Here is a 25,000-nt window from a genome sequence, read left to right as displayed (position 1 = left end):
CCAGTTGTTTTGAACGCAGCAGAAGTCATGCTGGATTGACAGCATGGCCAATGTATTCAACATTTTCTGGCCCATGGTGTTGAATGTTTATCCTCTTAAGCTTGGAAAAGAGACCCTTAAACCCAGACATGAACCTCACACCCTCTCCACTGAATAGCAGGCTAGTGATTGCTTTGCAACGCTTGCAGTTAGCCACTGACTCCTTCCAAACCACTCATTGTTGAATTTGCGATTTCCAACTTATTGTGTAATGTTTATGTCCAATGGCTGATGAGCACCGATACGTTTTATCTATAATTTCTCTTCATATGACAAGGATTGAAAAAGATTTGCCAGTAGATTGTCGACATGATTCATGATGATGACTGCTTGTCTAGCTTGCTAGCTAAGATTTTGAAAGTATGATGTTGACATGATCAGTCCAATCAAAGCTACGGTAGATATAACGTGATTTGACGTCATTTTATCTGTGGCCAATGACCTTGAGCCTTCTTGGATGGGCACTTCTAATGTAACTCTATGGCCCAAGGGGCTTGAATTTTTTAGCTCTCCCCATAGATTTTGCGGTGACATAGTGTCCCTATGAGTGACAGAACACTGATCCAATCACGGTGCAACTAGAGAACATTACAAACCCCTACGATCCATATTTCCTGCTGGCTGCCCCTGCACCACAGAAAGCACTGAGCTAGGCTGAAACACCTGCATTTTGGAGCTGCCTTACTCAAGAAAGCAAAAAAGAGACCATGTTTGTATGCGACTTTATTAACGCTATTATTATTTGTTTTAAATTGTTTGCAAACTGATATGTGACATGTATTAATGCCAAAATAACATGCAAAACAGGCAAAAATAAATACAAAATAATGAATGACGGGTCGCCACTGGTCAAATGCTATTTCTAGGGGGTTTGGGTTAAGCTAGAATTAGTGTTAGGGTTAGAATTAGGTTTAGGGTTAGGAGTTAGGGTTAGTTTTAGGGTTAGGAGTTAGGTTTAGGGTTAGGGTTAGGGTTAAGGTTTAGGGTTAGGGAAAATAGGATTTTTAATGGTTATAAATTGTATGTCCCCTAGTGCTGAGCGATTAACTGAAATGTTGGTTATTTTTGGGTTTTTAAACAACTGACCGACGTCGGTTAAATTATTTGAATTACATTTCGTTCTGTTTTTTTCTGTGAGCTCGATGCTCAGTTTCTGTAGAGATCAATCAGATCCAGCCCGAACTGTGCGATGTAGTAGGGAGTTGTAGTTTCCAACAGGCCAATATTCTACATAGTTTAGTGCAGAAAATGTGGTAATGAACTAAAATGACCATAATCCATTGCGCACCCGCCTACTTGTCTGTGTGGAGAAGACATGGAGACCTCCTTGTCAGAGACAGAGAGAAGAGAGAACGGGCGAGAGTGATAGAAAGCAGTTGCTTCGCCAGGTATCTATACCTGAAAATCCATTATATAAGTGATTGATAGTTGGTATTCAGCAGTCATAAAAGTATGCCTTATTTACTTTGAAGAACTACTAAAATAGTGATTTTGTCACAGAGCATAGGCAGCAGCTCTATAGAGATGAGATGATGACTTGGAATGAAATAATAAAGTAATCAAATAAAATAAATATTTTACTAAAGTAAAGTAATGTGAATAAATGATGGTTAATAAGTGTAAGTGATAAGCGTTAAAGGGCAGTCACTACCATCATGGGACTTTTATTAATTGTTTTATTCTGTGTTGTTACAGCATTCAACACACATAATGCATAGTGCATTTAATGTATTTTTTTATTTTTATCGAAAACTGTGATTATTTTTTAATAATGAACCGAAACCAAACTGACCTCAAAAAGCACTATACGCTCAGCACTTGTGTCCCCACAAGGTTAGTTAAACAAAACTGAGTGTGTGTGTGTGTGTTAAATTAGTGCATGTGTGTGCGTGCGTGACTTGACCCAAGTCCAGATTTCCCTTCCTGGCTACCCATGTTGGTTTACAATGAGCTTTACATCTATAAAGACACAGTACAGTATAATGTCTGTGAACGGTATCCTGCTCTATTGACCCAGCCTATCTACTGTCTTCAGTCCTAGTTCGGCAAAACACGGCAAAACACATTCACAATCACACATACAGTATCTGTGAGAGTCAAGCTGCAGGACTGCAAGTCAACAACCATGAACTCACCAGGTTCAGTCACAGTCACTAGGATCTGTGTATGGGCCAGAGATGCATAATGTTATTGACACAGTCATTATTTAGTAATCTTGGCACCTAGAGAGCTAGGAGGAACACATTGGCAGACCTGTATTACAAGACTCTCATGACATCAACACTGACATTCAGAAGTTTAGAAGAGATGACGAGAGATAGAAAAAAAAAGAAGTGTAGCACCAACCACTCACCCTGACCTTAACCTTAACCCTGACCTTAACCATCACCGTAACCCCAACCTAACCCTGACCTTAACCCTGACCTTAACCCTGACCTTAACCATCACCGTAACCCCAACCTAACCCTGACCTTAACCCTGACCTTAACCATCACCGTAACCCCAACCTAACCCTGACCTTAACACTGACCTTAACCATCACCGTAACCCCAACCTAACCCTGACCTTAACCCTGACCTTAACCCCAACCTAACCCTGACCTTAACCATCACCGTAATCCCAACCTAACCCTGACCTTAACCCTGACCTTAACCCCAACCTAACCCTGACCTTAACCATCACCGTAATCCCAACCTAACCCTGACCTTAACCCTGACCTTAACCCCAACCTAACCCTGACCTTAACCATCACCGTAACCCCAACCTAACCCTGACCTTAACCCTGACCTTAACCCTGACCGTAACCCTGACCGTAACCCTGACCGTAACCCTGACCGTAACCGTAACCGTAACCCTGACCGTAACCCTGACCGTAACCCTGACCGTAACCCCCTAACCCTGATCGTAACCCTGACTGTAACCCCCTAACCCTGACCGTAACCGTAACCCTGACCGTAACCCCAACCTAACCCTAGATGAAGAAAAACAAAACAATGTGATCAATAGTTGTGAAAAAGTCACTATGGCTATCACATGACCATCCAGGCTGACCTCTGTGTCAAAGGGAGTGGACACTGTGAATGGTTACAGTATATTGGGCTAAGGGGTGTAGAGAGGCGGGGGAGAGGGGGGAAATTAGTGAAAGTACAGAGATTGAGCAATGACTGAGAAAGAAAGACAGGCAGACAGGCCATAAGGTAGAGAAGGGAATGACAGAAACTTAGTCAGGAGGTACAAAATAACAAAGTTGTCCCCTGATTTGAACTAAGTCACGACCGTAACAACCTGAAAGCTAAAGGACTACAGAGGATTCCTGAACTGACAGACCAACAGACAAAGGAGTGGACAGACAGACAGACATACAGAGAGGACTGGACAGACATACAGAAGGGATAGGATAGTACAGTTGGAGTTGGAAAGAGCTTTGGGTCAAGATGGGAGGTAAGTACTATAGAGCTGGTAGCGTACAGTGGGTTAACCTTTTAACTTCTCCATTATTGTAAAAGAAGATTGAAGTCTTGTCAGTGACTTACCTGGCGGATTAAAGGTTAAACAGGTTCACCCACACTACCCACTTTCTGATGCTATAGTGACCACATTGGAGTTGGCGTCTTTCAGACATTCTACCTTGACTCAAGATGAGGTGAAAGAATATTCTACAGTGGTGGTACATCTATTCTCCTTTTCATCGCTGCCTGATGAAAACCTTGTAACTTTATTTTTTACCTTTATTGAAAGTGGGAACTCCCCTCAATATAATCTGAAAATTTCATGACTCTAGGACCAAGAAAATGTATTTAAAAAAGCTTCTGAAGGTTCTCAATTGTATGTTTGTTAATGGGAAAATATGGTCATTCTTTCAACTTCCTGAAAGGATTATGTTTTGGAGATCAGACAGTGACGTTTTATTCCAAGGTCATATGACTCATAGAAGTCACTGATGCAAAGCCAATTTTCTACAGTCCTAAACATAATTTTTTTAGTCTGCTTATCATCATTCAGGAAGCATCAAGCATAATACCGTAAGAATTTTATGATATGAATTTGTGTTGTGTTATAATAGTTATTGTCGGTTGTTTGGTGGTTAAATGTTGAGGGCTGTATACCAGAGTTAGGCAGTTAGATTTGGATTGTCAGAAGTTGACCCAGAGCACAGTGATGGTTGGTCAGGATAACCTGAGGTTCATTGACTGTCCAGGAACAGGTGCGTACGTACACGTGCACACATGCAAGTGCACACACACAAATCTCATGTACTTTTTCCCCAAAGCTCAGCTATTGTCAGTATGTCATGTCCACACACCCAGCCATATCTCTCCTTTTCTCCTTTATGGAATGTATGCATTGATCTGTACATTGCAACACAGTGTTGTGACCTAATCTCAGCCTTACAGTCGGCCAGAACAGGTGTCTGTTTTGGTCAGTAACCAGTTTCAGTCAGTTTCTGTTTGTGTGAGTGTGTGAATTAGTGATGGGGTTAAAAATTGATACAGTTACAAATCGCAATATTATTTGTGGAAGATATATCGATATTTGACTTTTTTGCTAGTGTAGGTAGTGTTATCTAGCGCTGTACTTATACCAAAACTCAGGTATTTTTCATCCAATACTTGTTCTCCATTTTCTTTTTAAATAGAGAGCCAACATGTTTTCAGCACTTTTATTTCCCTGACTGATCAAAACTCGTTTTCTGATGCTCTCTCTTGTCCCTATGCAGCAGACATATAGTGAGCAATATGTTTGGAACCTCAAATCGCAATAACATCGTAGGATCTAATCTCAATACATATAGAATCCTGAGAATTGCAATACATATCATATTGGCACCTAAGTATTGTGATAATGTCGAATCGTGAGGTCCCTGGCTATTCCCTGCCCTAGTGTGAAAGTGTGTGTGAGATGTGACAGAGCCAGAGCTCTGTGGAACACTCAATAATGTGTGCAGCAGGGCGTCGGAATTGGGTCATAGAAAGAAGGAGACAGAGGGAGAGAGAGAGGGAGAGCATGATAGAGGGGATGGAGAAAGAGATCACTGTACCTAGACATCACACAGGACACACACACAGACTGACAAGCACATCACAGGCCTCAACAAGCTAAGAGTTCTCTCTCCCGTCTCTCTCCCTCCCCCTCTCTACCCCTCTCTGTCTCGCTCTCTTCCTTCCTCTCTCTCTCTCCCTCTCTCGCTCTCTCTCTCTCTCTCTCTCTCTCTCTCTCTCTCTCTCTCTCTCTCTCCCTCGCTCCCCATCCATCTCTCTCTCTCTCTCTCTCTCTCTCTCTCTCTCTCTCTCTCTCTCCCTCTCTCTCCCTCTCTCCCCATCCATCTCTCTCTCTCTCTCCCTCTCTCCCCATCCATCTCTCTCTCTCCCTCTCTCCCCCTCCATCATCTCTCTCTCTCTCTCTCTCTCTCTCTCTCTCTCTCTCTCTCTCTCTCTCTCTCTCTCTCTCGCTCTTTCTCTCTCTCTCTCTCTCCCCCATCCATCTCTCTCTCCCTCTCTCCCCCATCCATCCATCCATCCATCCATCCTTCTCTCTCTCTCTCTCTCCATCTCTCCCCATCCATCTCTCTCTCTCTCTCTCTCTCTCTCTCTCTCTCTCTCTCTCCTTCCTTCCCTTCTCTCTCTCTCCCTCTCCCTCTCTCCCCCATCTCTCTCTCTCCCTCTCTCCCCCATCCATCCATCCATCTCTCTCTCTCTCTCTCTCTCTCTCTCTCTCTCTCTCTCTCTCTCTCTCTCTCTCTCTCTCTCTCCCCCCATCTCTCTCTCTCTCTCTCTTCCTCTCTCCCCCATCCATCTCTCTCTCTCTCCCTCTCTCCCCATCCCTCCATCCATCCATCTCTCTCTCTCTCTCTCTCTCTCTCTCTCTCTCTCTCTCTCTCTCTCTCTCTCTCTCTCTCTCTCTCTCTCTCTCTCTCTCTCTCTCTCTCTCCCCCCATCCATCCATCTCTCTCTCTCTCTCTCTCTCCTCTCTCTCTCTCTCTCTCTCTCTCTCTCTCTCTCTCTCTCTCTCTCTCTCTCTCCCCCATCCATCCATCTCTCTCTCTCTCTCTCTCTCTCCCTCTCTCTCTCTCTCTCTCTCTCTCTCTCTCTCTCTCTCTCTCTCTCTCTCTCTCTCTCTCTCTCTCTCACTCTCCCTCTCTCCCCCCATCCATCCATCCATCCATCCATCCATCCATCCATCCATCTCTCTCTCTCGCTCTCTCTCTCTATCTCTCTCTCTCTCAGGGCTAGACCACCTCCCAGGACCAGCATGTTTGTCAGCTCCCTCCTCCCCCCCCTCCTTTTCCTTCCCACTGTTTAGGGGGCACCTTGAGTATTGAGCTGCTCTCCTTCACTCCCCATCATCCTCCTTCTCGCTCCTCTTTACATCCTCACATGTTGTCAGTACTGCTGTAAGTATTGACCTTGTCCACCAACATCTGTCCTTCCTCTCCTCCTCCTCCTCCTCCTCCTCCTCCTCCTCCTCCTCCTCCCTGCCTGTCTTGTGTGTTGACAGCAGCAGTACAGGCTTGACTGTGTTAAATGTATTTTTTTTTGTGTCCAGCTTTTTATTATTTATTATTTTCTCCTGTGAGAGGTTCAGATCACAGACAGGCAATAATATTCAAAAATGTAAATAGGTCCAACCCCCCCAACAGTCTTGAAGGAGTTCCTACATATGCTGAACACTTGTTGGATGCTTTTCCTTCACTCTGCGGTCCGACTCATCCCAAACCATCGCAATTGGGTTGAGGTTTGGGGATTGTGGAGGCCAGGTCATCTGATGCAGTACTCCATCACTCTCCTTCTTGGTAAAATAGCCCTTACACAGCCTGGAGTTGTGTTGGGTCATTGTCCTGTTGAAAAACAAATGATAGTCCCACTAAGCCCAAACCAGATGGGATGGCGTATCGCTGCAGAATGCTGTGGTAGCCATGCTGGTTAAGTGTGCCTTAAATTCTAAATAAATCACAGACAGTGTCACCAGCAAAGCACCACCCACACCATAACACCTCCTCCTCCATACTTTATGGTGGGAACCACACATGCGGAGATGTTCCGTTCACCCACACCGCGTCTCACAAACACACGGTGGTTGGAACCAAAAATCATTTATTTGGGCTGCACTTTTTGAGGCTGGTAACTCTAATGAACTTATTCTCTGCAGCAGAGGTAACTCTGGGTCTTCCATTCCTGTGGCGGTCCTCATGAGAGCCAGTTTCATCATAGCGCTTGATAATTTTTGCGGCTGCACTTAACGAAACGTTCAAAGTTCTTGAACTTTTCCGTATTGACTGACCTTCATGTCTTAAAGTAATGATGGACTATCGTTTCTCGTTGCTTATTTGAGCTGGTCTTGCCATAATATGGATTTGGTCTTTTACCAAATAGGGCAAATAGGGCAATCTTCTGTATACCTTGTCACAACACAACTGATTGGCTCAAACGCATTAAGAAGGAAAGAAATTCCACAAATTAACTTTTAAGAAGGCACACCTGTTAATTGAAATGCATTCCAGGTGACTACCTCATGAAGCTAGTTGAGAGAATGCCAAGAGTGTGCAAAGCTGTCATCAAGGCAGAGGGTGGCTATTTGAAGAATATCAAATATCAAATATATTTTGATTTATTTAACACTTTTTTGGTTACTACATGATTCCATATTTCATAGTTTTGATGTCTTCACTATTATTCTACAATGTAGAAAATAGTACAAATAAAGAAAACCCCTTGAATGAGTAGGTGTGTCCAAACTTTTGACTGGTAGTGTATATACCAAACATTAGGAACACCTTCCTAAGATCAGAACAGCCTCAATTCGTCGGGGCATCGACTCTATAAGGTGTCGAAAGCGTTCCACAGGGATGCTACCCCATGTTCACTCCAGTGCTTCCCACAGTTGTGTCAAGTTGGCTGGATGTCCTTTGGGTGGTGGACCATTCTTGATACACACGAGAAACTGTTGAGCGTGAAAAACCCAGCAGCGTTGCAGTTCTTGACACAAACCGGTGCGCCTGGCACCTACTACCATACACCGTTCAAAGGCACTTAAATCTTTTGTCTTGCCCTCTGAATGGCACACATACACAATCCATGTCTCAATTGTCTCAAGGCTAAAAAATCCTTCTTTAACCTGTCTTCTCCCCTTCATCGACACTGATTGAAGTGGATTTAACAAGTGACATCAATAAGGGATCATAGCTTTCACCTGGATTCACATGGTCCGTCTGTCATGGAAAGAGCTGGTGTTCATAATGTTTTATACATTCAGTGTATATATATATATATGTTGTTTGTATGCGTTGGTCTTTATAAATTATTTATTTGCATGTGCTGGGCTTTAGCTGAGATTATTCGTTACAGAGAGTCAAGTATATATATATATATATATATATATATATATATATATATATATATATTCATTACATGTTACATGTTTTTAATGGATGGATTGCATTTCTATAGTCCCATAAGAGCACTCACCCAGGTCTCAAAGCACTTGACCTTGAACTCACCACTAGTCTAGAGCAACACCAATTAGGATCTCGATTCAATATGTAGCTCTGAAGACCTGCGCAACAGCGCCATAGAAATGGAAAGGCAGGGTTTCTGCGTTCGTGGAGACTGCATTCACAGTAAACGCTATATATGTCGGCTCAATCAGCGATTATCTTTACATTTAAATCGCCCTACAGCACTGATCTTTAGTGCTATGGATTGAATGGAGCCCCTATTACTGTACTGTATGTTTTGTTTATAAAGACACCAGCACCCAGACAGACTGCACATCTGATTTTTTTAGTCTATTAAAACAGACCACAAATTAGAACCATTTGTCAGATTGCTTCTTGTCTCCAGAATGTCACTGTATACGATTTCCATGTCAGGTTGTAAATGTAATGTAGTGGCAAGTCACAGCATCTGTCCTTAATGGCAGTATGTTACATTTCACACACACCCTCTCTTGAATGTCACTGTTCAGAATGCTGCATGTTAACCTTCTCCAATCTTAGTTCTGTTAGTCTGAGGCCATGTCTCTCTCTCGCTCTCGCTCTCGCTCTCTCTCTCTCTCTCTCTCTCTCTCTCTCTCTCTCTCTCTCTCAGCTCGTATAAGGCGTTACTCTGACGTCATGCCCCTCCCAGACTCCTTCATCCAGAAGCAGCAGCTGGACGCCAGCATGGCCGACACCTTCCTGGAACACCTGTGTCTGCTGGACATCGACCAGGAGCCAATCACAGCCCGCAACACCAGCATCATCTGCACCATCGGTGAGTTAAATAACCAATCATCTGCACCACATGTCAAAACTCATTCCACGGAGGGCTGAGTGTCTGCGGGTTTTCGCTCCACCCTTGTACTTGATGGATGAATTAAGGTCACTAATTATTAAGGAACTCCCCTCACCTGGTTGTCTAGGTATTAATTGAAAGGAAAAAACACCCATGATCTACACCATCGGTGAGTTAAATAACCAATCATCTGCACCATCAGTGAGTTAAATAACCTTTTGTTTTGTGTAGCTTATGTTGGTAGTCCTATGTGGCTCAGTTGGTAGAGCATGGCGCTTGCAACGCCAGGGTTGTGAGTTTCGATTCGCACAGGGAACATGTACAAAAAAGTGTGAGAATCTATGCACTCACTACTATAAGTCTCTCTGGATAAGAGCGCCTACTAAATGCAGGTACAGTATAGGTAGACCCTCTGATTTATTCATTATGGCTGTGCAGAGTGGACTGTATGGGCTAGGGGTTGGAGCTCAGCAGATCTAGGTTGGTGTGTTGTTGGCTAGCAAGCTGGGTATTGACTGGGTGTTGGTGATTGACATCCCACTGACTGCACTGTTAATGATGTATCAGGGTGGATTGATTGAAAGGTGCACTGACTGACCAATGAACTGCTGGACAACCCATGGTCTTTGTTTTATCTGTTGTCTCTTTTTCTCTTTTTCTCTTGTTCTCTCTCTCTCTCTCTCTCTCTCTCTCTCTCTCTCTCTCTCTCTCTCTCTCTCTCTCTCTCTCTCTCTCAGGTCCTGCATCTCGCTCCATCCCCAAACTGCAGGAGATGGTGAAGGCAGGAATGAACATTGCTCGACTCAACTTCTCTCATGGCACTCACGAGGTGTGTTTGTCTCTGTCATAACCTGTCTTGCAAGTAATCACTCATCTGACACAACTGTCAATCCCATCATATCAGTTTAGTAACAGCTATTCTCTCTCTCTCTCTCTCTCTCTCTCTCTCTCTCTCTCTCTCTCTCTCTCTCTCTCTCTCTCTCTCTCACTCTCTATCTCTCTCTCCCTATCTCCCTCCTTCAGTACCATGGTGAGACCATCAAGAACATCCGGGAGGCGGTCGAGACCATAACCACTGACCCCTTATATTACAGGCCGGTAGCCATCGCCTTGGATACCAAAGGCCCCGAGATACGCACAGGCCTGGTCCGAGGGGTAAGCCAGCATTTCGTCACTACTTACCATTCTATCCAATGGGCTTACATTCCCTACAGCCAGACTGGTCAGTTATCCAGTTTAGGGTGAGGGTCAACAGACCAGGAGAGTGTGACAAGTGTTGACTGACCATGCTGGTTGTTTTGGTGGTTTTCTATCCTGGACACAGACTCAGATTATGCAACAGTATCAACAGTAGTGAGAAAGATGCCTTCTCAGCATCAGAACAGGACAAGTGTTTGGGCACCAGAGGAGGCTGGTGGGAGGATTTATAGGACAGGCTCATTGTAATGGCTGGAATGGAATAAATGGAACAGTACTAAACACATCAAATGTATGGAAACCACATGTTTGGCTCCGTTCCATTTATCGCATTTCAGCCATTACAATGAGCCCGTCCTCCTATAGCTCCTCCCACCAGCCTCCTCTGTTGGGCACTGATCTGTTTGTAATAGCACCGGTCCTGCCAATGGAAAGTTCAATATCCTTTAGAAATAATAAAAACCTAGCTTATTGTCTGCTACATGGTTCTATGTGTGAGGAAGATAAGGCAATGTCTAGCCTGTGTGTGTGTGTGTGTGTGTGTGTGTGTGTGTGTGTGTGTGTGTGTGTGTGTGTGTGTGTGTGTGTGTGTGTGTGTGTGCATGCGTGCGTGTGTGTGCGCGCATGCGTGTGCATGCTCATCTGCCTCCCATTTCTTACTAACACTGACTTTGCTGATAGTTGGTTTATTGAGGAAAGGTTGTACTTACTATATGACTGTGATATATATATATATATATATATATATATATAGATATATATACAGTGGGGAGAACAAGTATTTGATACACTGCCGATTTTGCAGGTTTTCCTACTTACAAAGCATGTAGAGGTCTGTAATTGTTATCATCGGTACACTTCAACTGTGAGAGACGGAATCTAAAACAAAAATCCAGAAAATCACATTGTATGATTTTTAAGTAATTAATTTGCATTTTATTGCATGACATAAGTATTTGATCACCTACCAACTAGTAAGAATTCCGGCTCTCACAGACCTGTTAGTTTTTCTTTAAAAAGAAGCCCTCCTGTTCTCCACTCATTACCTGTATTAACTGCACCTGTTTGAACTCGTTACCTGTATAAAAAACACCTGTCCACACACTCAATCAAACAGACTCCTACTCCACAATGGCCAAGACCAGAGAGCTGTGTAAGGACATCAGGGATAAAATTGTAGACCTGCACAAGGCTGGGATGGGCTACAGGACAATAGGCAAGCAGCTTGGTGAGAAGGCAACAACTGTTGCCGCAATTATTAGAAAATGGAAGAAGTTCAAGATGACGGTCAATCACCCTCGGTCTGGGGCTCCATGCAAGATCTCACCTCGTGGGGCATCAATGATCATGAGGAAGGTGAGGGATCAGCCCAGAACTACACGGCAGGACCTGGTCAATGACCTGAAGAGAGCTGGGACCACAGTCTCAAAGAAAACCATTAGTAACACATTACGCCGTCATGGATTAAAATCCTGCAGCGCACGCAAGGTCCCCCTGCTCAAGCCAGCGCATGTCCAGGCCCGTCTGAAGTTTGCCAATGACCATCTGGATGATCCAGAGGAGGAATGGGAGAAGGTCATGTGGTCTGATGAGACATAAATAGAGCTTTTTGGTCTAAACTCCACTCGCCGTGATTGGAGGAAGAAGAAGGATGAGTACAACCCCAAGAACACCATCCCAACCGTGAAGCATGGAGGTGGAAACATCATTCTTTGGGGATGCTTTTCTGCAAAGGGGACAGGACGACTGCACCGTATTGAGGGGAGGATGGATGGGGCCATGTATCGCGAGATCTTGGCCAACAACCTCCTTCCCTCAGTAAGAGCATTGAAGATGGGTCGTGGCTGGGTCTTCCAGCATGACAACGACCCGAAACACACAGCCAGGGCAACTAAGGAGTGGCTCCGTAAGAAGCATCTCAAGGTCCTGGAGTGGCCTAGCCAGTCTCCAGACCTGAACCCAATAGAAAATCTTTGTAGGGAGCTGAAAGTCCGTATTGCCCATCGACAGCCCCGAAACCTAAAGGATCTGGAGAAGGTCTGTATGGAGGAGTTGGCCAAAATCCCTGCTGCAGTGTGTGCAAACCTGGTCAAGACCTACAGGAAACGTATGAGCTCTGTAATTGCAAACAAAGGTTTCTGTACCAAATATTAAGTTCTGCTTTTCTGATGTATCAAATACTTATGTCATGCAATAAAATGCTAATTAATTACTTAAAAATCATACAATGTGATTTTCTGGATTTTTGTTTTAGATTCCGTCTCTCACAGTTGAAGTGTACCTATGATAAAAATTACAGACCTCTACATGCTTTGTAAGTAGGAAAATCTGCAAAATCAGCAGTGTATCAAATACTTGTTCTCCCCACTGTATATATGGTTGTCTGACCTAGCTATCTTAAGATGGATGCACTAACTGTGTCGCTCTGGATAAGAGAGTCTGCTAAATGACTGAAATGTATAAGTTAAGATGTGTGCATTATTCTGTGTTTCTCTGTGTGTACAGACTGCAGAGCAGGAGGTGGAGCTGGAGCGTGGGGCCAGTGTGCGTGTGGTGACAGGGGAGGGGGATAGGGACAGTACGGATGGGAACGTGATCTGGGTGGACTACCCCAAACTGCCTCAGGTTCTGGACAAGGGAGGGAGGATCTACATCGACGACGGACTCATCGGACTAAAAGTTCTGGAGACAGGTAACACATATAACACACACACACACACAAACATACTGCACCTAAACACAATACTGGAGATAGTGTAGGTCACACGCATGCATGATTATACTGCTGGAGATACATAAAGACAAGCCATAATCAGCTACATGTGTAAACAAGTAAACATTCTCTACTTCTGTCTCATGATCTGTTCATCTTATTCCTCCCTTCCTTCCTTCTCTCCCTCTCTCCTCTCTCCAGGTCCAGACTGGGTGGAGGCGCTGGTAGAGAGTGGCGGTGTTCTGGGCAGCCGTAAAGGTGTCAACCTGCCAGGGTGTGACCTGGTGGACATGCCCGCTGTGAGTGAACGTGATGAGGGGGACCTGAGGTTCGGCGTGGCCCAGGGGGTGGACATGGTGTTCGCCAGCTTCATTCGCTGTGCCCAGGACGTCAGGGAGGTCCGACGGGCCCTGGGGGCCTTCGGAAAGGACATCAAGGTGGTCAGCAAGGTGGAGAGTCGCCAGGGAGTACAGAAGTGAGTGTCTGTGGAGGAGAAGAGAGAGAGGAAGAGACACACATCCATGCACACACACACAAACACACACACACATACAGAGTCAACAGTCTCAGATTTACACATGAACAGCACGTATGTTCAGCCTCAGTAGATGGATAGCCTGCTGTCAATACCTGCCGTTGACCTTGGAACCACATGACTCATTCAGTATCCACTCACAGTGGATTTGTGTGGATGACCATTCTCTAACAATAAGATTCTATAGTCTACGGTACATACAGTAAGACATACAGTATGTGGACACCCCTTCAAATTAGTGGATTCGGCTATTTCAGCCCGTTGCTGACAGGTGTATAAAATTGAGCACACAGCCATGCAATCTCCATAGACAAACATTGGCAGTAGGATTGCCTTACTGAAGAGCTCAGTGACTTTCAACGTGGCACCGTCATAGGATGCCACCTTTCCAATAAGTTAGTTCGTAAAATTCAGCCCTGCTAGAGCTGCCCCAGTCAACTGTAAGTGCTGTTATTGTGAAGTGGCAGCGTCTAGGAGCAAGAACGGGAATGCCGAGTGCTGAAGCGCGTAGCGCGTCAACATCGCCTGTCCTCGGTTTCAACACTCACTACCGAGTTCCAAACTGCCTCTGGAAGCAACGTCTGCACAAGAACAGTTCGTCGGGAGCTTGATTAAATGGGTTTCCATGGCCGAGCAGCCGCACACAAGCCTAAGATCACCATGCGCAATGCCAAGCGTCAGCTGGAGTGGTGTAAAGCTTGCCGCCATTGGACTCTGGAGCAGTGGAAACGCGTTCTCTGGAGTGATGAATCACGGTTTGGTGGCTGCCAGGAGAACGCTACCTGCCAGAATGCATAGTGCCAACTGTAAAGTTTGGTGGAGGAGGAATAATGGTCTGGGGCTGTTTTTCATGGTTTGGGCTAGGCCCCTTAGTTCCAGTGAAGGGACATCTTACTGCTACAGCATACAATGACATTCTAGACGATTCTGAGCTTCCAACTTTGTGGCAACAGTTTGGGGAAGGCCCTTTTCTGTTTCAGCATGACAATGCCCCCATGCACAAAGCGAGGTCCATACAGAAATGGTTTGTCGAGATCGGTGTGGAAGAACTTGACTGGCCTGCTTAGAGCCCTGACCTCAACCCCATCGAACACCTTTGAGATGAATTGGAACGCCGACTGCGAGCCAGCCCTAATCGCCCAACATCAGTACCCGACCTCACTAATGCTCTTGTGGCTGAATGGAAGCAAGTCCCTGCAGCAATGTTCCAACATCTAGTGGAAAGCCTTCCCAGAAGAGTGGAGACTGTTATAGCATCAAAGGGGGGACCAACTCCATATTAATTGCCATGATTTTGGAATGAGATGTTCGACGAGCAGGTGTCCACATACTTTTGCTAATGTAGTGTATGTAGTGGTAGAGTAGTGGTGTAATAATGTTTTTGTATGATGTACAGTTATTTTTTTTATGGTGATGTAATTGCCTTCATCTTGTTTGGACCCAGGACGAGTAGCTGCTGCCTTGGCAGGAACTACTGGGGATCCTTAATAAATACATATAAAGCCACTCTGCAGTATCGTGACCACGGAATTAAATAGAACATTATATTGTATCTCTACTATCATAACAGACACATTCCCTGTGACAGCAATGGTGATGTTTAACTGATAACCACATGTCTGGATGTTATAGATCTATAATCACACTGACGGCTGACAGCAGAGTGATGGATGAGGATGTGTCAGAGCTATATAGAATCTGGATGTTATATACAGTGAGGGAAAAAATATTATTTTGCCCACTGACAAAGAAATGATCGGTCTATAATTTTAATGGTAGGTTTATTTGAACAGTGAGAGACAGAATAACAACAACAAAATCCAGAAAAACGCATGTCAAAAATGTTATAAATTGATTTGCATTTTAATGAGGGAAATAAGTATTTGACCCCCTCTCAATCAGAAAGTTTTCTGGCTCCCAGGTGTCTTTTATACAGGTAACGAGCTGAGAGTAGGAGCACACTCTTAAAGGGAGTGCTCCTAATCTCAGCTTGTTACCTGTATAAAAGACACCTGTCCACAGAAGCAATCAATCAGATTCCAAACTCTCCACCATGGCCAAGACCAAAGAGCTCTCCAAGGATGTCAGGGACAAGATTGTAGACCTACACAAGGCTGGAATGGGCTACAAGACCATCGCCAAGCAGCTTGGTGAGAAGGTGACAACAGTTGGTGCGATTATTCGCAAATGGAAGAAACACAAAATAACTGTCAATCTCCCTCGGCCTGGGGCTCCATGCAAGATCTCACCTCGTGGAGTTGCAATGATCATGAGAACGGTGAGGAATCAGCCCAGAACTACACGGGAGGATCTTGTCAATGATCTCAAGGCAGCTGGGACCATAGTCACCAAGAAAACAATTGGTCCTGGTTCGAATCCAGGCTCTGTCGTAGCCGGCCGTGACCGGGAGACCCATGGGGCGGCGCGCAATTGGCCCAGCGTTGTCCAGGGTAGGGGAGGGAATGGCCGGCAGGGATGTAGCTCAGTTGATAGAGCATGGCGTTTGCAACGCCAGGGTTGTGGGTTCGATTCCCACAGGGGGTATGAAAAAAATAATAATAATGTAAGTCGCTCTGGATAAGAGCGTCTGCTAAATGACGTAAATGTAAATGTAACACACTACGCCTTGAAGGACTGAAATCCTGCAGAGTCTGCAAGGTCCCCCTGCTCAAGAAAGCACATATACATGCCCGTCTGAAGTTTGCCAATGAACATCTGAATGATTCAGAGGAGAACAGGGTGAAAGTGTTGTGGTCAGATGAGACCAAAATCGAGCTCTTTGGCATCAACTCAACTCGCCGTGTTTGGAGGAGGAGGAATGCTGCCTATGACCCCAAGAACACCATCCCCACCGTCAAACATGGAGGTGGAAACATTATGCTTTGGGGGTGTTTTTCTGCTAAGGGGACAGGACAACTTCACCGCATCAAAGGGACGATGGACGGGGCCATGTACCGTCAAATATTGGGTGAGAACCTCCTTCCCTCAGCCAGGGCATTGAAAATGGGTCGTGGATGGGTATTCCAGCATGACAATGACCCAAAACACATGACAATGACCCCAAGGCAACAAAGGAGTGGCTCAAGAAGAAGCATATTAAGGTCCTGAAGTGGCCTAGCCAGTCTCCAGACCTTAATCTCATAGAAAATCTGTGGAGGGAGCTGAAGGTTCGAGTTGCCAAACGTTAGCCTAGAAACCTTAATGACTTGGAGAAGATCTGCAAAGAGGAGTGGAACAAAATCCCTCCTGAGATGTGTGCAAACCTGGTAGCCAACTACAAGAAACGTCTGACCTCTGTGATTGCCAACAAGGGTTTTGCCACCAAGTACTAAGTAATGTTTTGCAGAGGGGTCAAATACTTATTTCCCTCATTAAAATGCAAATCAATTCATAACATTTTTTACATGCGTTTTTCTGGATTTTTATTTATTTATTCTGTCTCTCACTGTTCAAATAAACCTACCATTAAAATTATAGACTGATCATGTCTTTGTCAGTGGGCAAACGTACAAAATCAGCAGGGGATCAAATACTTTTTTCCCTCACTGTATCTATGATACATCACCCATAAGTCATGTCTCCATTTCTCCTTCCTCCTCCTACCCTTTCTCACCCTCCCTCCCTCTCTCTCCTCCCTCTCTCATCATACCCTTCACCTGCCCTCTCATCCTTTCTTCCTCCCTTTAATTCTCACCCTCCCTCCCTATCTCTCTCCTCCCTCCCTCCCTCCCTCCCTCCCTCGCTCTCAGTTTCTTGGAGATCCTGGCAGAGAGTGATGGGGTGATGGTTGCCAGGGGCGACCTGGGCATAGAGATCCCTGCAGAGAAAGTCTTCATCGCTCAGAAGATGATGATCGGACGCTGCAACTCCGCTGGCAAGCCTGTCATATGTGCCACACAGGTCAGAGGACACACACACATACACTCACACACACACACACACACACACATACACTCACACACTCCTGGAGCCATGTTGAGTCAGGGTGTTGTATGGTACAGCTCTTGACTCAGGTTTGCTTTAAAAGGCCAAAATGCACACATGCACATCAATACTTCAGGGCATAAAGAGCAGGACAGGGCCAAACAACATACACATGCAGTCTGATGTGTTACGTAGGATATTAGCAACAGGACACGAAATATAATGATGATAAAATAGATACTCTCTCTCACGCACATGCACACACACACACACACACACACATAGACATGGACACACACACTCCTCGGTCTCACGTTTTCTCTGTCTCCTTCATATTGACTCATATAGCTAGACTAATATCAATAACCATCCCTCCCCATCACTCTACCCATTATTTTCTCAGTGTCTTCTCTCATGTTGCCCAACCACGTCCCTTGTGTGCTGATGGGTGTGACGTCGGTAACGTCGGTAACGGTGTGTGTGTGTGTGTGGTAGATGTTGGAGAGCATGGTAGCCCACCCCAGGCCTACGCGTGCGGAGGGCAGTGACGTAGCTAATGCAGTGTTGGATGGAGCCGACTGTGTGATGCTGTCTGGAGAGACGGCTAAAGGACTGTTCCCTGTCGAGGCTGTGGCCATGATGCACTCGGTCAGTGTGTGGAGAGTAGAAAGTCCATTCTATTAAATAATAATTTGGTGGGTGCTTATATTTGTCCTATTTCACACACGTACAAGTGTGCCCCCACGGGGGGCCAGTATAAAAAAATGTTTTACAAAAATGTATGCACTCACTAACTGTAAGTCGCTCTGGATAAGAGCGTCTGCTAAATGACTAAAATGGAAAATGTAAATGTATTATACATGTGGAAATGTTATTTTTGACATATCCCAACTCCCACTGAGACACCCTCAGAGAGTGGGGTCACGGCCAACCATTATCAACGGCGACCCTGGAGCAATTAAGGTTAAGTGCCTTGCTCAAGGGCACAGCTACATATTTTTCACTTTTTCGGCTCGGGTATTCAAACTAGCGACCTTTCGGTTACTGGCCCAGCGCTCTAACCGCTAGGCTACCTGCCACCTGACAAATATGGAGAGTTGGGCTGTAGGACACTTTCAAGGAATCAAAATGTCTGACAAACTTAGATTTTACGGTGACCTATCCCTTTAACTATTCCCCCTTCATCTCTGTCACACACCACACCACACACACCTACAGATCTGCAGGGAGGCGGAGGGGGCCATCTTCCAACAGCAGTTGTTTGAGGAGCTCCGTCGTCTGACCCCTCTGTCCAATGACCCTACTGAGGTCACTGCTATAGGAGCTGTAGAGTCCTCCTTCAAATGCTGTGCTGGAGCCATCATAGTACTCACTACTGCTGGCAGGTATGCTATTACACACACAGTCTTGCGCAGCTAACCTTGTCGGGACATACAATTCAGTCCCATTCAAAATCCTATTTTCCCTAACCCCTAACCCTAAACCTAACCCTAACCAGTACCCTTACCCTAACCCTAACTTTAACCCTAACCCAAACCTTAACCCAAAAACCTAACCTTAACCCTAAACCTAACCCTAGCGCCTAACCCTAAACCTAATTCTAATCCTAACACTAATTCTAACCTTAACCCTAAACCCCCTAGAAATAGCATTTGACCTTGTGGGGACCAACAAAGTGTCCCCAGTTGGTCACATTTTTCTTGGTTTACTATACTTGTGGAGACTTCTGGTCCCCACAAGTATAGTTAAACACGTCCACACACACACACACACGTACTGTACATGCAAACACACACATGCTCACTAACTCCAACCCTCTGGCTTTCTGCTCGTTCTATTCCTCTCTCTCTCCCAGGTCAGCCCAGCTCCTGTCCCGGTATCGCCCACGCTGTCCCATCGTCGCGGTAACAAGAAGTCCTCAGGTGAGATAGAATACTGGCCCACTCTACGAGTCACAACCCCTAAGGTTAGGTTTAGGATTGTTGTTTGAATGTATATGTGGTTGTAACCTGTAGAGTGGGGCTGTTACCTGCCTCCCTCATGGTAAAGGTAAAGGCTGTTAGTAGTGGTGGTGTGATGCGGTATGTGTGTGTGTGTGTGTGTGTGTGTGTGTTCTGTCCCCAGGTGGCACGTCAAGCCCAGCTGCTGAGGGGTGTGTTCCCAGTGCTGTTCCACCCCCTCCCTGCCCCCGTCTGGGCCGACGATGTAGACAACAGAGTCAACTTTGGCTTGAACATAGGTCTGTGTGTGTGTGTGTGTGTGTGTGTGTGTGTGTGTGTGTGTGTGTGTGTGTGTGTGTGTGTGTGTGTGTGTGTGTGTGTGTGTGTGTGTGTGTGTGTGTGTGTGTGTGTGTGTGTGTGAGAGAGAGAGAGTTTAGTGTCATATGGATGTTATTCACGTCTCTTTTTACTATCTCACCGTCTGCCTCCCCTTTCCACCCTCCCTCACTGTGTCTGTCCCCCCTTCCACCATCCCTCACTGTCTGCCTCCCCCTCCCACTATCCCTCACTGTGTCTACCTCCCCCTCCCACCCTCCCTCACTGTGTCTACCTCCCCCTCCCACCCTCCCTCACTGTGTCTGCCTTCTCCTCCAACTCTCCCTCACTGTGTGTAGGAAAGGCCAGGGGCTTCTTCAAGACAGGTGACATGGTGATTGTGGTGACCGGCTGGATTCCTGGTTCTGGTCACACTAACATCATGAGGGCGGTCCACGTGCCCTAAACACTCTGCTCCTATTGGACACTACCACTGACTGACAGACAGACCCACCAATCCGAAGTGGCACACACTAACTGGAACGCTAACTACATAGATAGCATAGAACTAGAATACATTTCCTTTATGAGGGGATGAAGTACATAAATAAAACAACAGTTTAGAGATTACGATGATAAAGTTAATATTTTTCATTAAAAGTTACCTTAATGTTTTTGTGTTTATTAATTTCTGTCTTGGAAGCACTGCCTCTCACCAAATAAAGCTTGGAGCATAGCCTCAGCATAACATGGCATGAGGTCTGTTTTTTTCTCTCTCTCTATCTTTCTCTCTCTCTGACTCTCTGGCTCTCTGGCTCTCTCGCTCTTTCTCTCTCTCTCTCTCTCTCTCTCTCTCTCTCTCTCTCTCTCTCTCTCTCTGCGACGCCTGTATGTTCAGTGTGCATGGTCCCCATCCATCATATCATTATTTATATAATTTGAGAAACAAATAATGAACTGCAATTAAGCCATTTCAGTTGCCAGTTATTGTGGCCGTTGTCAGTCATATGATGTGTGGAAATAGATAAGGCTTATCTCTGTCGCCGTGGCTGGTGGAGATATTCGGTTTGACCGATGTCATTAGATGCTGAGTTTTCTGAGGCGCTCCAGCCCTGTCATTTTATTCTACCAACAGAGATGACCCAGATCCGCGTTCACAGCGACTACCCATAAACTAATTAACTGTCTCTCTTCTGTTTATTATCTCCTCTCCCATGGTTATGTGTGTCCCTTTTCTTCCTCTTGCTCTGCTGCTCTGCTGATCCTTTTTATATTGTATTTTTTGAAACGTTTTTTAAAATTATTATTATTATTTAATTTTTTTCAATTTCGTGATATCCAATTCCCCCCCCCCAATTCCGGGGTTGTATTGGGGTGAATGACTCGGGAGCCATACCTGCGCTGTGTGCTTCTCGCGCTGGCTGGGCATGCGGCCTGGGGAAGGAGGGGTGATGGGTTTGCGGCTGCCATGGCAACAAGCCAATTAGATTCAGACCTTTGTGTGTATTTATTTATTTAATATTTCAGTTGCGTGAGTGCCTGAGAGATGATGGGCGTTTTGGAAGTCAGCATGCAATCGCAATCAGAATATTAAGACTGGTGTCGCGTTCCTTTTGAATTATGATTGGGCATAAAATAGCCTATTTAAATATTTGGCTATATTTTTTTTACATTTAGCAGACGCTCTTATCCAGAGCGACTTACAGTTAGTGAGTGCATACATTTTTTCATACTGGCCCCCCGTGGGAATATATACCTACTCAAGCTCAACAAGTTATTCAGGTTGGAACAGGACTTCATGGATCAAATTCATTCAAGCGCACTTAATTTCCTTGTATGGTTTTATTCATCAAGATTCATAAAAAATTTTTTCAATGAAACGAAGGTTTTAATAATCGTAAATTAATAGGATGGGCTCCAAAGATCAAGCTGTAACTGTCCAAGGATGACATTGGGAGTGACTGGAGAAGTGGAAGAGGAGGGGAAACGCGTCTGAAAGAGCAGAGCATTTATCCGGGCGGGTTTGGAGATGTCACATATTCTGCACTTGCCCAGGTTGTCTGTTCTGTTTGTGTGTTTCAGAACTGGATTGCTGACATCAAATTAACCGAAAAGAACCCTGATGCTGACGCTAACAGCTTGCCTTGTTTTGCGTACCCGGGCAAAGAGAATATTATCTGGTGTTAGGCGCGTGTGGGTGATAATTCAGGCTAAATTGGGGGTACGACCACGTGTATTTGCACTCATGCTTATTTTCGTATCTTTGTGTGTCTATCTGCCTGTGCGTGTTTCTGTATGAGAGCGTGCGTCAGTATAAATCAGCGCGCGGGTGAGTCAGACTGTGCTAGTGTCCGTGTGTGTCTCGTGCCCGTTTGTGTCTGTTAAAACAAACCGATCCGTGCTGATGAGGCTCACGTGTACTTGTCATTCATAGGTAGCCAACCACCCAAAACTATAACCTCTCATTCACCGTTAAGATGAACTCTTACAGAATACTACCGTATGTCGATGAGAGCAAGAGGGAGACATATCCTTGACAACCAGAGAGGGCGTGTCAAAGAGCGACCTGCGTCATTATTCCTAAGAGAGAGACCGGGAATTCGGTGCCAATGTGCCCGGCGTTGAAACGCTGAGGGCGGCAGTAGAGAGGAGACGGTGGGCCTCGGGCGGAGAGCACCGTTCCAAGGACATGGGGGGAGAAGAAGGGAGGATGGAGAGAGCTGGGGAAAGGAGGCGATAAGAGAAAGCACTGTCGCCATATTTTTGGAGTGAGAGATCTATTGTCGTTTTTAAGTGGCCATCACCAAGGTGAGGTGAGGATGCACAGATCAGTGGAGCCAGGGCTGAGGTGTGAGCTGTCTGTTCTGGCACTATGGTGAGGAGACAGATAACTACAAGCCATTGGAGACTAAAAACGTGAGGTCAACTATTTAATCACCACCTTTCTCATTCACCAGACTGTCTTAGGTAGTAGCCTTTTATTATGCTCCTAGTTGAACATTGACAAGACATCTTGTCCCGTTTTGACAATCTGTTTCCGGAGTGAGAGTGACAGGTTATATTGACCTCCCTTTGCCCCCCTTCTCCCTGGTTAGGGGATGGATGGAGTGGCGGGAGGTGTTGGGCCCCCTGGCGGGGGTGAGGGTCGGCCGGGTCGTAGTGGAGGAGACTCTAAGAGGTGCAGTAAGGGCAGCCTGCCCTCCCCAGGGTACCGCCTCTCCCAGGCCTCTCTGGAGGGTGACAGGTCAGGGGTTGAGGGGTCTGGTTCCGGAGGGGGGCGACGGCGCCTCTCCATCTTGAGCACCACAAGAGACGGACTCCCCTTCCGTTCAGCTGGCACCCCGACCACCCCCGTCCCCCTACCCCCTCCTCCAGCCCCCTCCTCCTTCTCCTCTGCCCAGCAGCGTTCTGTTGGCTTCGCCACGTCACACGCCGCCCTCGCCTCCACTTCCTCCTCCACCGGCACCGGAGTGGTCGTCGTAGCGATGGGCCCGGAAACCACGACGACCACAGCTTGTAACACCGTGGCGGGCACGCCGGAGATGGGGAGTCTGTCTGGGACGGGGGGCATGGGGGGGGTTGGGATGGGTCTGGATGGGGAGGACTACAGCTACTCCAACCAGTCCACCTTCATCCAGAGACAGTTTGGAGCCATGCTGCAGCCGGGGGTCAACAAGTTCAGCCTGCGCATGTTTGGGTCCCACAAGGCCGTGGCCATGGAGCAGGAGAGACTCAAGTCAGCAGGGGAGTGGATCATACACCCCTACAGCGATTTCAGGTACACACCATACACCCCTACAGCGACTTCAGGTACGCACCATACACCCCTACAGTGATTTCAGATACGCACCATACACCCCTAGGAAATGGGGTGAGGGGCAGTGAGGGAGGGGAAAATATCATACACTCTGACAGCCACTTCAGGTCCATACAGATCATACAGCCTTGCCAGGGGGGAGGGAGAGGGTGGGTGGAGAGGGGGAGTGAGGGAGGGGAGAAGGAGTCTGGGTGTCTGAATGGGAGGGAGAAAAGAGGTGAAAGACTCAGTGGGGCCATGACCCAGAGGGAGAATATTTCCATCCTCCTTCAGGTAAGAAAGAGAGGGAAGGAAGGAAGAGAGAAGAGGGAAAGAGAGGAGTGTGGTCAGGTGATGGAGAATGGATGAATGGATGGATGGATGGACAAAGGGATGGTCAGAGGGAGAGAGAGATGTGTTGAGGATATATAGGACAGTGTAGGGAACAGGTCAGACAGAGTGTGGGTGAAATACCCTTACAGCAACGTCACTTCAGTAACCACAACACTATGGATAGAGGTAGAGAGAAGAGGGAGGGAGGGAGGGAGGGAGGGAGAGAAAGAGAGAGGGGGAGAGAAAGAGGTGTGAAAGACAGGGCAGCGTAGAGGGAGAGAATGTCCCTCCTATCAAACCTCATGTAGGCTACCCATGTAGGCTACTCCAGTCCATCCATATCAACGAATAAAGGCTGTATCTTCATTTGACCTCTAGAGCCTCATCTCCTTGTGTCATTTCCTTTCCCTCATAACCACTGAAGAGACTTGATGAGGTTTCCACAGTCTATCAAGTCTTTCAGACCACTGAAGGAGAGAGGGTGAGAAGGGGAAGCTATTGGGATGTACCCTGAGAGGAAAGACAGAGGGAGAGATGAAGGGAGAGATGAAGGGAGAGATGGGACGTGCAGGCTGGCTGGTAGTGAGCTGATGATAAAGTTGGGGAACATCCTTTAGGAACGTCCTTGTTACTAAGTTAGTAGCAGCTCCTTAGAATAGAGAGAGAGAGAGAGAGAGAGGATTTGTGAATAGAGGGAGAAATGAAGGAAGGGAATCAGCCTCACTGCAGATATGAAAGACATGACAAAAGGTGGAGAGGGAGGTTGAGTAGATGATAGGCAGATAGAGGAGAATGACAGAATGTTTAATAGAGAGGGAGGGAGGGAGGGAGGGAGAGGGAGGGGAGAGAGGGAGAGAGGGATGGGGAGAGAGGGAGGGGGAGAGAGGGAGGGGAGAGAGGGAGAGGGAGAGAGGGGGAGAGAGGTAGAGAGGGATGGAG

General features: G+C 46.2%; 2 protein-coding genes across 5 annotated transcripts in view; both read left to right on the top strand.

Annotated features, from left to right (window-relative positions):
• Positions 1-20,685, top strand: part of LOC121543146 (pyruvate kinase PKM) — a 22,758-nt gene extending 2,073 nt beyond the window's left edge. For 3 of the 4 annotated variants that reach the window (XM_045214077.1, XM_045214075.1, XM_045214078.1), the window contains exons 2-12: positions 9,123-9,287; positions 10,046-10,137; positions 10,332-10,463; positions 13,011-13,197; positions 13,420-13,693; positions 17,503-17,653; positions 18,173-18,325; positions 18,896-19,062; positions 19,533-19,599; positions 19,802-19,916; positions 20,292-20,685. In XM_045214077.1, the coding sequence (XP_045070012.1) occupies positions 9,149-9,287; positions 10,046-10,137; positions 10,332-10,463; positions 13,011-13,197; positions 13,420-13,693; positions 17,503-17,653; positions 18,173-18,325; positions 18,896-19,062; positions 19,533-19,599; positions 19,802-19,916; positions 20,292-20,398 (1,584 nt within the window). In that variant the 5' untranslated portion in view covers positions 9,123-9,148 and the 3' untranslated portion in view covers positions 20,399-20,685. Of the gene's footprint in view, positions 1-3,194; positions 3,481-9,122; positions 9,288-10,045; positions 10,138-10,331; positions 10,464-13,010; positions 13,198-13,419; positions 13,694-17,502; positions 17,654-18,172; positions 18,326-18,895; positions 19,063-19,532; positions 19,600-19,801; positions 19,917-20,291 lie in introns of those variants that run through there. The other variant, XM_045214076.1, reaches the window with a different exon arrangement.
• A 2,732-nt stretch (positions 20,686-23,417) lies between these two features.
• LOC123484094 (potassium/sodium hyperpolarization-activated cyclic nucleotide-gated channel 3-like) overlaps positions 23,418-25,000 on the top strand; it is a 37,433-nt gene continuing 35,850 nt past the window's right edge. The window contains exon 1 of the mRNA XM_045214058.1: positions 23,418-23,710. Coding sequence (XP_045069993.1) covers positions 23,418-23,710 — 293 coding nt within the window. The remainder of the gene's footprint in view (positions 23,711-25,000) is intronic.

Source organism: Coregonus clupeaformis, unplaced genomic scaffold (genome assembly GCF_020615455.1).
Source record: "Coregonus clupeaformis isolate EN_2021a unplaced genomic scaffold, ASM2061545v1 scaf0195, whole genome shotgun sequence".
Taxonomy (NCBI): Eukaryota; Metazoa; Chordata; class Actinopteri; order Salmoniformes; family Salmonidae; genus Coregonus; species Coregonus clupeaformis.
Note: the sequence above shows the minus strand (reverse complement) of the source record. Positions and strands in the feature narration are given on the sequence as shown.